This window comes from Parus major, chromosome 18 (assembly GCF_001522545.3).
Source record: "Parus major isolate Abel chromosome 18, Parus_major1.1, whole genome shotgun sequence".
NCBI classification, from domain to species: domain Eukaryota; kingdom Metazoa; phylum Chordata; class Aves; order Passeriformes; family Paridae; genus Parus; species Parus major.
This window is the reverse complement of record NC_031786.1, coordinates 7,465,021-7,479,680: the sequence shown is the minus strand read 5'-3', so window position 1 is coordinate 7,479,680 and position 14,660 is coordinate 7,465,021. Positions and strand designations below refer to the sequence as shown.

Genomic DNA, 14,660 nt, shown 5'->3' with positions numbered 1-14,660 from the left:
TGGCATCTCTCCTGCTGCCAGCTGAGATGTGCATCACAGGGAGCCAGGGCATCATTTTAAGCCCTTCTGCACATTTTAAACCTTGCTCAACTCCAAGGCTGAGCACATCAGCCCTGGATTCCAAACAACCACCAGCTCCATGGGAGGAGTACAGGGACAGAGCAAGTGTCCTGAGCTCAGGGAGCACATCCCACACACACCAGGTGCTGCTCCAGCCCTCGGCAAGTCCCACCTCCAGCTGCACCACAGCACAGCAGTGCAGACACTTGCAGCTGCTTCAGGAAATCATGGAATCATAGAATAGCCCAAGTTAGAAGAGACCCATAAGGATCACTGAGTCCAACTCCTGGCCCTGCACACGACAGCCCCAAAAATCACAGTGTTCCTGAGAGCATAGTGGAAATTCTTCTTGAACTCTGGCAAGCGTGGGGTTGTGACCACTAATCCTAAAAATCACAGTCAGTTCAGAAATCCCAGAAGAAAAGGTTCCAGACATGGCAAACAAGACTAAAAAAGATCTCCCCAGGCCCCATGTCCCGCTGAGCCCCACCACCCTCACAGAGCAGCTCAGCACGTTGGGGTGTTCTGCTCCTGCAAAGCCCCCACACCCAGCGCTGCTCCACAGGGTCTGACTGACCTGTCCAGAGGGAATCGTGCTTCATCCCCTTTGTGGAAGTCAGTGCTGTTCTCCAGCCTGGCCAGGATGTCCATCCTCTTCATCAGCACCTCCAGCATGTCGCTCATCCTCCGCAGCAGCCCTCGGGACTCCAGCGCGCCCATCACTGCAGCACACAGAGAGCAGCTGAGACACAGCCACGGCTGCCACTGACAGACCCCACCCTGGCACCCCCTGCCCACGGCTCCAGCCCCACAGCTGCCCGTGCTCCTGTGCTCCCCAGCCCCACAGGTGGGCTCGGTGCTGTATGGACCATCTCGGTGTCCCCTCTGCCCCACAGCCCCATCATCCTGCCCGGGCAGGGTAAATCCCTGCCCAAATCCACTTGGGCTCCTCCAGCCCAGGATAGCCAGTGGTTATCTCAGCCCTGGATCCAGCCCCCTCACTGGGCATGAGCTCCTGGTTTATCCACCTGATCCAGCCTGTCCTGTGGGCTTATGGTAAACTGACTTTATTCCCAAACAAACAGCCTTTCATTTGGCACTTTTCACTGTCCACCTAGCCCAGCATCCTGCCTTTGACAGCAGCCTGCAGGGGATACTGAAGGAAAAACATAGGAAACTAATCAAAGAGGTGGTCCTCCCCCACCACATCCTCCCAGCAGCACTGGATTTTCCTGTTACAGAAAAGAAGAAATTTTCTGCCTAAATCTGCAATGGGATGGGTGACCCAGCACTGGAAATAGCTCAAGTGCTGCATCTCAGAAACCACCTCCAGCAGGAATGGCCCCCAGTTCCCAGCCCTGTTTAACACTGTTTCCTATGGGTTTGCATGGCACTGACCTGCTGCCACATGGAAAGCACAGGGGGATCCAGGAGCTCCTGGCTCCCAGCTTGATTTGCCATCTAGTGACAGGCAGCCTGAGCCCGGAGCCAGGGAACAGAAAATAAAGCTCCTGTTTCATCTCAGCTCGGCTCATTTCACGTTGGTAATAACTTAATCAGTGCATAATCCCCTGAACCTCTCCCGTTTAGCTTATCTCTGCCGTTCCACTCACATGTGCTTTCCAAGAGGCAGCACATATTTAATTCAGGGAGCAGCAGGAGCCAGGGGGACAGCACTGGGAAGGCAAGCAGCTGCTGGATGTTCTGGGGGGCCATCAGGAGGCTATCAGGTGGCTACCAGGTGGCTATCAGGTGGTCATCAGGAGGCTATCAGGTGGCTATCAGGGTTTAGGGACCCCTCATGCACCTCCAAACAGATGCACAACCAGTCTTGCAAAGCCAGAGGGAGTTTGGGCTCCCTTATCCTGGCACAGCCAGGGCAATGGGATGGATCAGGGCATCCCAATGGAATTGTGTGCCATGGACAGCCCTGGCACGGGCTTCTCCTCACCACAGGAGCTGAGTGAGCAGGTGAAACAGCAGAGAGGCCTCAGTGTGGGGTCTGGGTGGTTTGGGTGTCCATACAAGAGCGGGGTATGGCCGTGGGGGGATCAGGGCACCGTGACAGCTCCTGCTGCTGCATCCATTCCATCCCCACTGCCCCAGGAATTCACCCACTCTCCAGCCACAGCTCCCAGGGGTTGGGAAAGTTGCTTCCCAGGGAAGGCTGCATTGGCACTGCAGCTGAACATGAGGCCCCAGCCCCTCACACTCCTTGGCCAGGCTCTCGCCCCGGCAGGCGCTGGGATAACATCGGATCACTGCGGCTCTGTCAGACACACGGCACACGAGCACAGGGTTATGAGCCAACCCTTAACCCCTCCAAGAAGCTGCCACTGAGCCAGACCTCACAAAAGGCTGCCTTCCATGCTTGGCTGAGATTATCAGCAGCACATTATTTTTCCTGACGCTATCTAACAAAACAGAAGAAACATTGAGAGACAAAACAATTCCTCAAAAAAAGAGGACAAACCAACATTCATGAATGGAAAGTGGGCTCTTCCCCAAACATCCCCTCAGTTCCATGGCAAGAAGTCAGTGAGTTCTGCTTGAATCAATGGGTGCCCGAGGCCCTGTGCAGCCCCAGACCTTCCTGGGTGGGTTTGGGGACACAGGAGCCACCTGTGCCCATCCCACCAGGAAGGTCCCCTAGGTGATAAAAGAGCCACAGCCTCTCCCACTGAAGAGCAGCAGCACTAATGAGTCTGCAATTAAAAGATGCTATGAGGCTAAAAATGTGGAATCTTGGAACCTGGAGCTCTGTTTTGACAAGGACTGCCTCAAACACAGCTGAGCAAATCAGGAAAAGGCACAGCCAAGGGAAATAGAACAGCTCTGACATGGGTTTAAATAAGAAAATCCACTTTATTTGTCCATAGACTGAGCCCATTCCAGTGACATCCCTCCCACAGCTGGGCTGTGTTCATGGGTTGCAGCTCTGTCCATCCCAGGGTTGAGCATGCCCCAAAACAGGGATTTCTACTCAGAATTTACTCCTGTTCTGACATTCCAGCATGGCCAGCAGGTCAGAGCTTAGACCTTAAACTCAGTTTTTGAGTGAGACAGTGATTACCAATCCCTCTTGGATGCTCCTGTGCTGCAGTGGGTGAGGCTGGAGGTCAGGAAAAGGACCTGACCCAATCCCTACAGCTGGCCAGAAAGGCTGAAACCACAACCACCAGATTCCCATGGGCAGAGTCCATCCTGGCCTGGGGATTTGGATCCCAGCTTGTCTGGGGGGTCAGGTTGTGACAGTTTGCTAGGAAGATGCAAGGGTTGTGCCTGGGAAGGCAGTGGAGGTGGAGAATTCCTGGCAGTCCAGGCAAGGATGCCCGCTCCAAGACTTCATCACAGAAGCACAGCTGACAAGAGAGATCTGCTCCCAAATCACTAATGAAGGGTGAGGATATTCCCACCAGGGCACAAATCCATTTCCCTGTGGATGCCAGAGTAGCCAGCAGCAACTGGAGCCACAAGCTCCAGTTCTGCACCCCACCACCAGCCTGCCCCTGACATTGTACTGCCTGAATTTCCCTGACATCTCCCCTCCTGTCACTGCCACCATCCAATTCCCAGCTGGTTTCCAGCCACTGCAGGATGCTTTCCAATAGCAAAGCTCTGAGCTTTGCTGTCAGCAGTGAGCCGAGATATTCCTTCTCAAATAAAGAAATAAAAAAAAAAATCCCAAATACCAAGTAAAAATAGTAATAAAAAAAAAAATAAAATCCCAGATTTCTCTGCATTATCTTTTGAGGCAGCCTGCCAGAAAGCAGAGCTGTGGCAGGACACATCTCACCCAGCCCTCCCCTGGCACTCAGAGATGAAGTCGAAGCTCTTCCGCATCAACACCTCTCTCTTTCTGTTCCTGGTCTTTGTTGTTGTTGTTTTTCCAGCAGCTTAAGGAAGCTAACAACGAACTGACATTTTTGGCAATGATTATTACATCTCTTGGAAAGTGTGTCTCATTAAAACCAGAAGAAAAGAGGAAAAGTGCTGAAGCGACTCTTTTAAAAATGCAAGAGCCGGGATTAATTTGTTAACCTGAAACGGAGACTCAGACTGCCACCCAGGGCTGCTCAGCTGCCTGAGCCAGGCACGGGGATCCAGAGGCTGGAGGGGATCCTGGACAGGACCTCAGGCTTCTCCCTAAACCAGTGATGAAGATCCTCATGGAGACTTTACCCACAGCACTGCAGGCAGTCAGGATAAACCCAAACCCACCTTAACAGCACAAAAACCCAGTAAACCAGTTCTGAAAAATTAAACCGTGCTGAAAACCACTTTATTTTAAAAAACAAAGCCACCAAGCTGCTAGTTAGAAAGGAAAAATATTCTAATTTCCCCTGATAATCAGCAATGATGGGACAGCAAATACAAGTAAACCCCACCGACAGATTAATTGGAGTTTGTTAAAGTATGACAGGGTTTTGACAGTTTTTCTGAGTGGCAGCCACGCTTTCCAGGCAATCACTGAACTGACAGAGGTTTTCATAGCAGCACTAGGAAATAATGATTGCAATCAATCATATCTTACCGGATTCCATGAGACACGCTGGTAAACACAGCAGAGGGAGGAGAATTATTTATGGGCCTTCTGAAGAGCACACAGCTAAGTAATTGGATGAAATCAGGGGAAAAAAGGAAAGCAGCCCCTAAGGGTGATGTCTTGTGGAAGAAGGAATAGCTTCTCTGTGAAACCAGTGGAATAGTCAACAGCCAATATGCTCAAATTTGGATGGGTTGAAACCCAAGGGAATTCACTAACGATGCTCTTGTCTTTAAAATACCTCCTTGGAGTGAAAGCAGCAGTGAGCAGGCATCACCCCCTGCCAGCACCTGCCACTGGAACCTCCAGAACAGCAGCCAGGATGAGCATTCAGGGGAGTTTTGCTGCTGGTGCCAGCCTGAATTCAAAGGTGAAGCTCAGCAGAGCTCAATGATCCTTGTGGATCCCTCCCAGTCAAGGATATTCTGTGTTTCTACCATTCTCTGACCATGCAGGAGTGGAGAGCAGCAGAGAAAGGAGCATACCTAGAGCAGGGGACACTCTGCTGGGCAGTCCAGCACAGGGCTGGGACCAGTGAGGGTGATGTGAAGTGCTGTTGGCAAAGCCCAGGCCGCAGGGAAAGGAGCAGACAGAAAGGAGTTTCCTTGTGTTTTCCACATTTTGGGATCCTGAGCATCCTCCACCACTGCTCACGTTGGGAGCCCTCTCCACCCAGTCCTTCCCAAGCACGGATGGAGTGTGCAGGATGCCACCCTGTCACACAGGCACAGAATGTTTTTAAAAGGAGTTAAACCCCTCAGGGAAATAAAAAGAGCACTTTGGATCATGTCCCCTTGTGCTGGTTCCAGCTGGGGTGGAGTTAATTTTTTCCCCAGTGGCCGGTGTGGGGCTGTGTTTTGGAATTGTGCTGAGCACAGGGGTGATTTTACAGAGATGTTTTTGCTGTTGCTGAGCAGGGCTCACACAGATCCAAGGCCTTTGCTGCTTCTCACTCTGCCAGGCTGCTGAGGAAGCTGGGGGTGCTTGGGAGGTGACACAGCCAGCACAGGGGACCTAGACTGACCAAAGGGATATTCCAGACCCTACAACATCATGGCTGGGGTAAAAAAATGAGGGAAGAAGGAGGAAGGGGGATCTGGTATTAGTTAGTGGGTGGTGAGCAATTGTACCATGCATCACTTGTTTGTTTCATTTTTGTTTCACTATAATTTACCATTATTAATGCATTTTCCTTTTTTTCAATTAGTAAACTTTTCTCAAGATACAAGTTTTACTCCAATCCTTCTCTCATTCCAGAGGGATTGACAGAGTGGCCTTGTGGTGCTTAATTTCCATATGGGCTTAAACCACAACATCATTTTAGCCACTTGGAGTGACTGAAACCTCCCTGGTGGCAGCTCCCATACCTGGGTCACTCAGCCCACCCTGCTCCAGGAGTCTCACACTGCTCAGCAATAGCTTTTGCTGAGAAGATGGGGGGAAAAAAAACACATTTCCACCCAAATCCAAGTTATTTCAAGGGCAGCAGAAACCTCCCTTGTCCTCCTGTGGGGACATTGAGGCACAGCCTCAACCCACATCTCCACAGACCCATGGGAAGAGCACCAAAGTATCTCCCTGACATTCAAAATGCAATCCCACACTGTATTCCCAATATCCATAACCTGGCTGGTTGTTGTTGGTCCCCTCCCTTCTCAGACCTGTCACAGCCCTGCCTGGCCATCCCACAACAGCAAATCCCCTGCTTGTCCTGGAGCTCAGAGATAGTGAGATATTGCTTATGTCCATTGAAAATACCAGCTGAATTAATTTCAATCTAAAGCATCATTTGCTTTGGTTTTCTCCTTTAAAGGACAACTCCAGGCTGTTTAAACCCCTCAAAAGGGCAGCACAATCTTGAAAGATTTATTGCAGAGGAAGCTGGAGGATCTCCAGTGGGGCTGAGGCAGACCCAGACCTCACTGGCAGCTCCTCAGGGTGGTACCTGGGGACCCCATCCTCCCATCAGGGCACTCACCCTGGCATTTTCCCAGGGAGCAAAGCCCCAGCCCTTCAATTCTCTGCCCCTCTGGTGTTCATCTATTTACTTTCACCATCGATTTGGATTCAAGCAGATTAAAAGACCAAAGAGCCAACTAGCCAAGGACTAACTCTGACACATAATCCATTGCAATCACAGCCCAGAGACACAGCTCTAACTGGAAACAAGAGAGCCCAAGGCCAGGCTCAGGTTGGCAGCAGTGGCCACCTCCTGTCTCCATCCCTTTGGGGAACCTGCTCCAAGGTCCCTCGGGGTGGGAAGGACACCTACTCCCCAGCATGGGCTGCCAGCAAACCCACCCACAGGTGCCATGAAACTGCTACAGATTTATTAATTTAAGTTATGCAGAGGTAACACAGACCTGCTCAGCCAGCACCCCAGAGGAAGAGAGCACCAGGAGCCTGACAGGGAGCTGCCACACAGCTGGAGAAGCAGCTCAGGAGCTGTGGGTGAGAGCTCCAGCTGCACCATCGATCTGATCTGCTCCGGGAGCGCCGGCAGCAAAGCGGCTCCCTGGTAATCAGCCAAATTAAGCAGCCTTAAGTCACTGGCTGGTAAAGTAGATTATGTCCCACCTGCCTGCTATCACCTGCTCCTGGATTTATCCATCCCCTGTCGCACTGCTGTGTAAATGTGCAGCCCCAGGGCTGTTTTCCCTCACTCTCTGCATCCTTGGGCAGGCAGAGCCTGTCACACACTCTGTCCTGCAGGACTGGTTCCACACCCCGGCCAGGCAGGAGCTGACCCAGGGCTCTGTCGTGTGACAGCAGCAATTGCAACCTTTCCCTGGGCTCAGGGGACCCCCTGCTTCCCTGCAGCCCCTCACAGCAGCAGTGCCTGGGGTCCATGGCAGCAGGGGGACAAATGTGGGAGCCAGATCCGGTTGTGGGTGGGAATAACCCCGTTCAGCCCCAGAAATCTGTCCTGCAAACTCACCCCTACAGCCAGGCACTGCCCTGCCCATCTCGCTCCCAGACTGTCACAGCAAAGCCACGTCCTTGGGATCCACGGCCAGCAGCTCCAGGAGCAGTGAGCTGCACCTCTGCTCCCTCCTGCAGCCCCTGCAGCTTCTCCTGCTGGCACAGAGCCCCAGGAGGGCTCCTGGAGGAGGCTGCTCACAGGAAACCTCCCTGAGGTGTCCCTGTCCCAGGCTGCTCACAGGAAACCTCCCTGAGGTGTCCCTGTCCCAGGCTGCTCACAGGAAACCTCCCTGAGGTGTCCCTGTCCCAGCCCCGCTGGCTCTGGGGTCTCCTTCTTCCCTCCTTCAGCTGCAGGAGCCTGAGCTGAGCCTGCAGAAGAGGGTCCTGATGCTTTTCCAGCCATCCAGCTCCCCCTGTCCCTCCCATCCCAAAGGAAAGCCTGGAGGAACAGCCTGCACTCCACCCAGACACGTCCGCTCCCTATTTCCAGACAAATAAGAAAAGGCAGGAAAATGAACAATACAAACACAGTCGCAGTCAGGAGTGTTTCATTGCTGCAGGGGAGAGCCCAGGGCTGTTCCCCCAACTTCTATTACTTGTTATCCCACCATACACACACCAGAGACCTGATGTCCCCCCTGGGATGTCCCACGAGTCCTGCCATGAGCCATCACTGCAGGTAAAAGGAGCTGGATCATCTCCTGTCCCCCACAGCCCCCAGAGATGGGCTGGGGGAGTTGGGAAGCTGGGGAAGAAGAGATGAATACACACAACCCCAACACAAGCTGCAGTTCAGCTTTTATTTGTTCTAATATATCCTTTAACACATCTTTCTTCCTCCTTCTCATCCCCCCTTTCACTTTTTTTTTTTAAAAAAGCAGCAGCAGGGAGTTTTTAGCTGCTTCTCTATTGCCAGCCAGCACTATTTTAAATTGCATTTTAAGCTGTTCTGCAGCAGTTCAAACACCTCACACTGCAGGACAGGCTTCCAAATTACAAGATTAACATCGATTTTAAATTGCTTCCTAAAACAAAAGGGCTCCAGCACAGGGATGGATCAAGGGCAGCTGCTGGAGCAAAGCCCAAAGGACACCAGAGCTCCTGGGGCATGGCTGGACCCACACTGGGGTGGATGCTGTTGGGACTGGGGGCAAACTGGACCCTGGATTTGCAGCTGAGATCCCCAGTTTCAGGTGAAAAGCAGCACACACAGGTCCCACGGGACAGGGACAGCCCCAGAGTGACTCCACAGAGCCACGAGCCAGGGACCAACCTGTGTTTGGGTTCCTGGTGTTTACAGGAGGCTTCTCTCCGAGGGCACCAGCACCTAACTCAGCTGCTTCTCCTCCTAATCGTCCTCATTGCTCATCCAGGGATAATTGTACTGGTGCCCCATGGACTGCAGGAAAGGAAGGATTGCACCCAGCATTTGAACAGCCCAAAACCAGGCAGTGGGAGGCTCCAGGAGGCTCAGCACCACCATCAATCCCCCAGCCCTGCACATCCAGTGCTCGAGCCCACAGCCACACTCACGGCTGCCCCAAAAGGTTCCGCTTCAGAAACAGCAGAACTCACTCATTTAACACTTCTAAAATGATCACCCTTTCTCTTTCAGCCAAAAAGATTGGCTGAGCAGTGCTGGGCATCCTGCCACTTTGCTTCCAGGGGCAAATAAATCATCCCTTTCCTCCAAACCCATCAATCTCCAGCGAGCCCAGGGGCCAGATCCTCCAAGCAGCAGCAGAGCCCAGAGCAGGGCTCCCAGAGCTGGGGGGCATTGGCAGAGCTGCAGGATGAGCCTCAGCTAATCTCTGCTCAAGCTGAACTGAGCCCTGCTCTGTCATTTAAGCCAGAGAAACAAATAAATCAATGGGAAAACCCAGCTTTTACAGAGGCTGCTATGGTTCCCACTGTGCTAGTTTTATTTTCTGAAGTACCTGCTGCCTCCCAGGCTCAGGATGACTTTTGATTTAGGAGTGAAAAGGAGTAATAAAAGCATAAAGAGCCATTAACATTCCTCCTGGCCATGGTGGGGTATTGGCTCATCACAAGTTGATGGAAATGCCATTTGACTTCCTTATGAGCTATAGAAAATCAATTAATTGATTTAATCATTCCCTGGGTGTCCCTGCTTACGGAGATAACAGAGTGCCAGGGCAGCAGGATGCTGCTCCTGCCTCCTCCAACGCGGGGGCCAGCAGGGAAGGGGCCAGCACACATCCCTGCTCCGAGGTCCTCATCACTGCTGACCCGGTTCAAGACATGTGAATTCACACTTCCATTTTCCAATCAGCTTGGTGGCATCATTTTTTTATTTTCCTTAAGCCTGCAGGCAATTCAATTCTGAGCAGTAATTGCATGAAACAGGCACTTCTTCAGGAAGAGACATTTTCCCAGGGTGGATTAAGCCTTAACCACTACAACAGCAGCCCTGACACTTCTCTTTACCACTCTGTGCCCTGCAAAGCATCAATCTGCATTTTGCTCCCCCAGCACATCCCCACACAAGTGGGCAGGAACCCCCAGTAGCATGTGGAACCCCAGGGATGCTTTTATTTTCATTATTTCAACAGCTCTCATTTCCCTGCCTGCAACACCGATTTAATAAGGGCAGTAAAGTTCTACACTTCCACTTTAAACTCCCTTTCCAGGCGTGGGTTGAGGATGGGAGCGCAGTACACGTAACGATGGGTGCAGAGCTTGGAGCTGGACTGAGGACACCAGCAGAGGAAGGAGAGGCCACAGGATTTTAACCAACCCTCATTTTCCCCAGCCAGGAAAAATAATGGTCTGCTCCCAAAAAACTGCAGATGAAGGACACCCCTGTGCTGGCCCTGTGGTTGCAGTCCCAGCACGGTGGAGCTGATGGCACTCGTGGGTGTTGTGTCACCTGCTTCAAAAAGCCCTTGGAGCAGCTGAGCCCCCAGCAGGAGCTGGCAAAAGGCAATGTGTGGGGCAGAAAGCTCTCACTCTGCATCTGGGCTCTACCTGGATTTGGTGTCTCCCCTACCTCCCTTCTCCCCAACAATGCTTGGACAAGGAAGGAAGAGAACGGTGGGAGCTGCTGGAGCTCAGCATTTCCAGGGGAGCCCCAGAGCCAACCCTGCTCCAGGAGAAATCAAAAGCCCATCAGCTCCCAGCAAAGCTCCTCACTATCAAAGGAGATGCTCCCAGTGCCAGCCAGCTCCACTTGGCACCAACCAGACAACTTCTTACAGCATCAGCTGGCTGCTCCAGCCTCTGAGGACTCACGGGCTGGCTTTGGAAGGGACGGATGTAGAGAGGATGGAAGTGAGCCCCAAGCACTGCTGCCCAGCATGCTCCTCCACAGGGCTTCCCCCTGGCTGGCACCAGGAGAGTCTAATCCAGCCCTGGATGCAGCAGCAGGAAGATGAAGCACTGGGGACGTGCAGGATCTGCAGGTCCCTGCTGGTGCTGAGGAGGTGACACCACACTGACCCACACCTGGCACCTGGAAAAACAGCCTGGATAACAACCCCACAGGCACTGAGGGGAGAGCAAATGGGAGAGGAGAGGCAAACCTCCTGTCTTATTTGCTTCTTCCAGAAGCAAACTCTGGATTCAGACCCTGAGAAGAGTCTCATCCCTTCTCCTGGAGCAGCATCCCAGGCACCGCTGGCAAGGCACGCTCCAGCATCCACTGATCCTGACAAGCTGCTTACAAGCGCTGCAGTTATCCAGGGCTGCTCAGCAGACAACATCAAAACATGACACCAGCAGCCCGGGAGAGGGTTGTAACTCACTCAGGAAGAAACTGGGAATAATTAACGCCAAGTTTGCTGAGCAGAGCCCGCCTGACTCCCTCCCTCGCCCGTCCGTGTCCCCTGTCACCGTCACTTGCTTACACGAGTCTTCACAACTGGTTCTGCTGTCGCCTCTGCTGAGCATTAAAGGCAGCAAGATAAATTTATAACTCACATGACTCTTTGAAAGCAAAGGGAACACGAACATCCCTGGAACTACACGTTTTGGGCCGTGTCTCAGGGAGGCAGCAGCCCAAGCCCTCGCTCCCGGGTGCTCTCTTCAGCCAGAGCAGGTAAGAAAAGGGATTCCCAAAGCCACAAAGCAACTTTTGGGTATTCTGCCCAACCCAAGCTCCTGTCAGAAGATCTGTGTGCTCTGCCCAGAGGCAGACTGAGATCTGTCACAAGTGGCAGCGACCCAAATTTGCAAATGGGTCCTGAAAATGACCTTTCCTGACAGAGAAAGAGGTGAATGCATCTGTGTTTTATTTTAAAGCTCTCTTGGGCTGAGCAGCATCTCAGTGCAGCTCAGCTGAACAGAGCTGTGCCCTCCTCTGCTGTCAGCCCTCACAAGGACAGAGTACACAGTGGGTCAGGATCATGGATACCTCCAGACCTCCTCCTCCTCCTCCTCCTCCTCCTCCTCCTCTCCCCCAGCTGACTGCAAGGGGGGATGACAGAGTAACTCAAGCTCACTCTGATCGTTTGCAAATCTGAGCATGACCTTTCTGCATCCTCTGTGAGAACAAATGGTGATGTTACCTGGCCATGCTAACCCAGCTGGGATGCTGCTGGAGCAGAAGGAGAAGCAGCAGAGCCAGGAGCAGGAGCAAAGGACCCCTCTGTGGAGATCATGTAGGTTCTCACATTTCTATTTGGGCTCTCTGCTCCGCTCCTCAGGGAGCAATGCAAGGCATTGAAATAACATGAGATCCCATTGCTTCACGGTGCTGTGGCTCTGAAATGGTGAAAATGCCCTACAAAACCCCAAGCAACCTTCAGCATTATCATCTGCAGCACAATTCCCACCCCTCCACATGCCTGCCCTGGAGAGAAACAGATGCCACAAATACCAAAGCTTACAGCTGTGCTGCACAGCCCTAAACATCTCCCTCTCTCCTCTTCTGTGTTCACTGATGGAAAAATTAGTTTTAAGCAGGTGAAACTCTAGGAACTGGAGCAAGTGACAGCAGCAGGAGAGGCTGAGCACTCCAGGAGCTGGAATACTGAGAGGGTTTGAGGAGGAGAGGGCAGGATTCCTGCCATCTCCAGCACAATGTGCCTTGACTGTTGGCTCTGGATCTCTCCTGAGAGTCCTGTAGCCCAGTGTGGCAAACCAGAGCCCCAGTGCTCAACTTCCCCATGGTCTGCATCTGGGACAGGACACCAAGAGCCAGCAAGGGGAGGTGTCCAGATTATTTTGTTGTCCACATTTATTTTTATTCCCTCCAAAATGAATGTAAATGACCAAATCTTTTTGCAGCAGAAGTTGTTCTTTGGTGACCTGTAATTCTGCTGGGTCACAGACCACAGGAAGTCCCTGCAGGGGCTGTGCACAACCCACCTCCAGATGGATTCCAGGTGGAGTTACCATCGCCCAGCTGCAATGTCCCAGTGCTGCAGGACTGGGAAAACCTCTCTTCTAGCCCACAAGCTGCTTTTCAGAGTCCATATCCTGCAGCCTTGAGATCAGACCCCAAAACAGACTCACAGAATGACCAGGTTGGAGGAGACCTCCAAGATCATTGAGTCCAACCCAGCCCTAACACCTCAACTGAGCCATGGCACCGAGTGCCACATCCAGTGTTTTTGTAAACACGTCCAGGGATGGTGACTCCACCACCTCCCCAGGCACACCATTCCACCACTTTATCATCCTTCCTGCAAAAAACCTTTTTCTAATATCCAACCTGTATTTCCCTTGGTGCAGCTTGAGGCTGTGTCGTTCTGTCAGTGACTGCCTGGAAAAAGAGACCAACCCCCACCTGCCCACAGCCACCTTTCAGGAGGTGATAAGGTCACTCCTGAGTCTCCTTTTCTCCAGGATAAACACCCCCAGCTCCCTCAGTGTTTCCTCACAGGGTTTGTGTTCCCAGCCCCTCACCAGCCTCGTTGCCTCCTCTGGATGCCCTCAAGGGTCTCAAGGTCCTTCCTGAACTGAGGGCCCAGAACTGGACTCAGCACTCGAGGTGTGGCCTCAGCAGTGCCGAGCACAGGGGGAGAATGATCTCCCTGCTCCTGCTGGCCACACCATTCCTGATCCGGGCCAGGGGCCATTGGCCTTCCTGGCCACCAGGGCACGCTGCTGGCTCATGTTCAGCTGCTGTCACCAGCACCCCCAGGTCCCTTTCTGGGCACTGTCCAGACACTCTGTCCCCAGTCTATAACATTGCAAGGGGTGTTTGTGGCCAAAATGCAGGACTTGGCACTTGGACCTATTAAACTTCATCCCATTGGACTTTGCCCATCCATCCAACCATTCCAGGTCTCTCTGCAGTGCCCTCCTCCCTTCCAACAGATGGGCACATGCTGCCAGCTTAGTGCCACCTGCAGATTTACTGATGAAAGACTCAATACCCTCATCCATGTCATCAATAAAAATATTGGACAGAGCTGGCCCCAGCACAGACCCCTGAGGAACACCCCTGGTCACTGCCCCCCAGCTGGATGCAGCACCAGTCACCACCACTCTCTGGGCCCAGCTCTCCAGGCAGTTCTAAACCCAGCACAGAGTGCTCCTGTCCAAGCCTGGGCTGCAGTTTTTCCAGGGAATGCTGTGGCAGACAGTGCCAAAAGCCTTGCTGAAGTCCAAATAGACACATCCAGAGCCTTTCCTGCATCCACCAGGAGTCACCTGGTCATAAAAGGACCATAAAAGGTCAAACACAACAAAAAGGACAAAACACATCTCAGCAACCTAGAACAAGGTGCAATAGCCTTGTAGAGGCTGAGCTTCACCCCTGCTTACTTCTGTTTTCCAGCTTGTGCTCTAAAATCAGCTCTGCCCCACCCTTGTCCTTCCTTCATCCCCTTCCCACTGATCCTGCTCCCAAAGTGGTGGAGGAAACACAACACGGGAGAGCCCAGTTGTGGTCAGCCACAGGAAACCAGCTGGAGATGCTGCTGGGAGCACACTTTGGAGTGGGAAAAGGCAGGTGTTGAGCTCTGCAGCTGAGCAGCAGGAAACACCTGGAAACAGGTTGAAAAGACAGTTATGGGAACAGCAAACACACAACTCCAGCCACTCAGCAAACCCCCACTTCCCAAAGGCAGCAGGATTCAAGGACCTCAGCACCAGAAACACTGCTACAGCAGTTCTGCAGCACCCCCAGCACAGAGATACCTGTGAACCACTTCAATGCTTCTGT

The 14,660-nt window shown here is 52.6% G+C and overlaps 1 protein-coding gene across 2 annotated transcripts in view; it reads right to left on the bottom strand.

Moving 5' to 3' along the window:
• MGAT5B (alpha-1,6-mannosylglycoprotein 6-beta-N-acetylglucosaminyltransferase B) overlaps window positions 1-14,660 on the bottom strand; it is a 64,921-nt gene that overhangs the window by 38,885 nt on the left and 11,376 nt on the right. For both annotated transcript variants that reach the window (XM_015646043.2, XM_015646044.2), the window contains exon 3: window positions 638-782. In XM_015646043.2, the coding sequence (XP_015501529.1) occupies window positions 638-782 (145 nt within the window). The remainder of the gene's footprint in view (window positions 1-637; window positions 783-14,660) is intronic.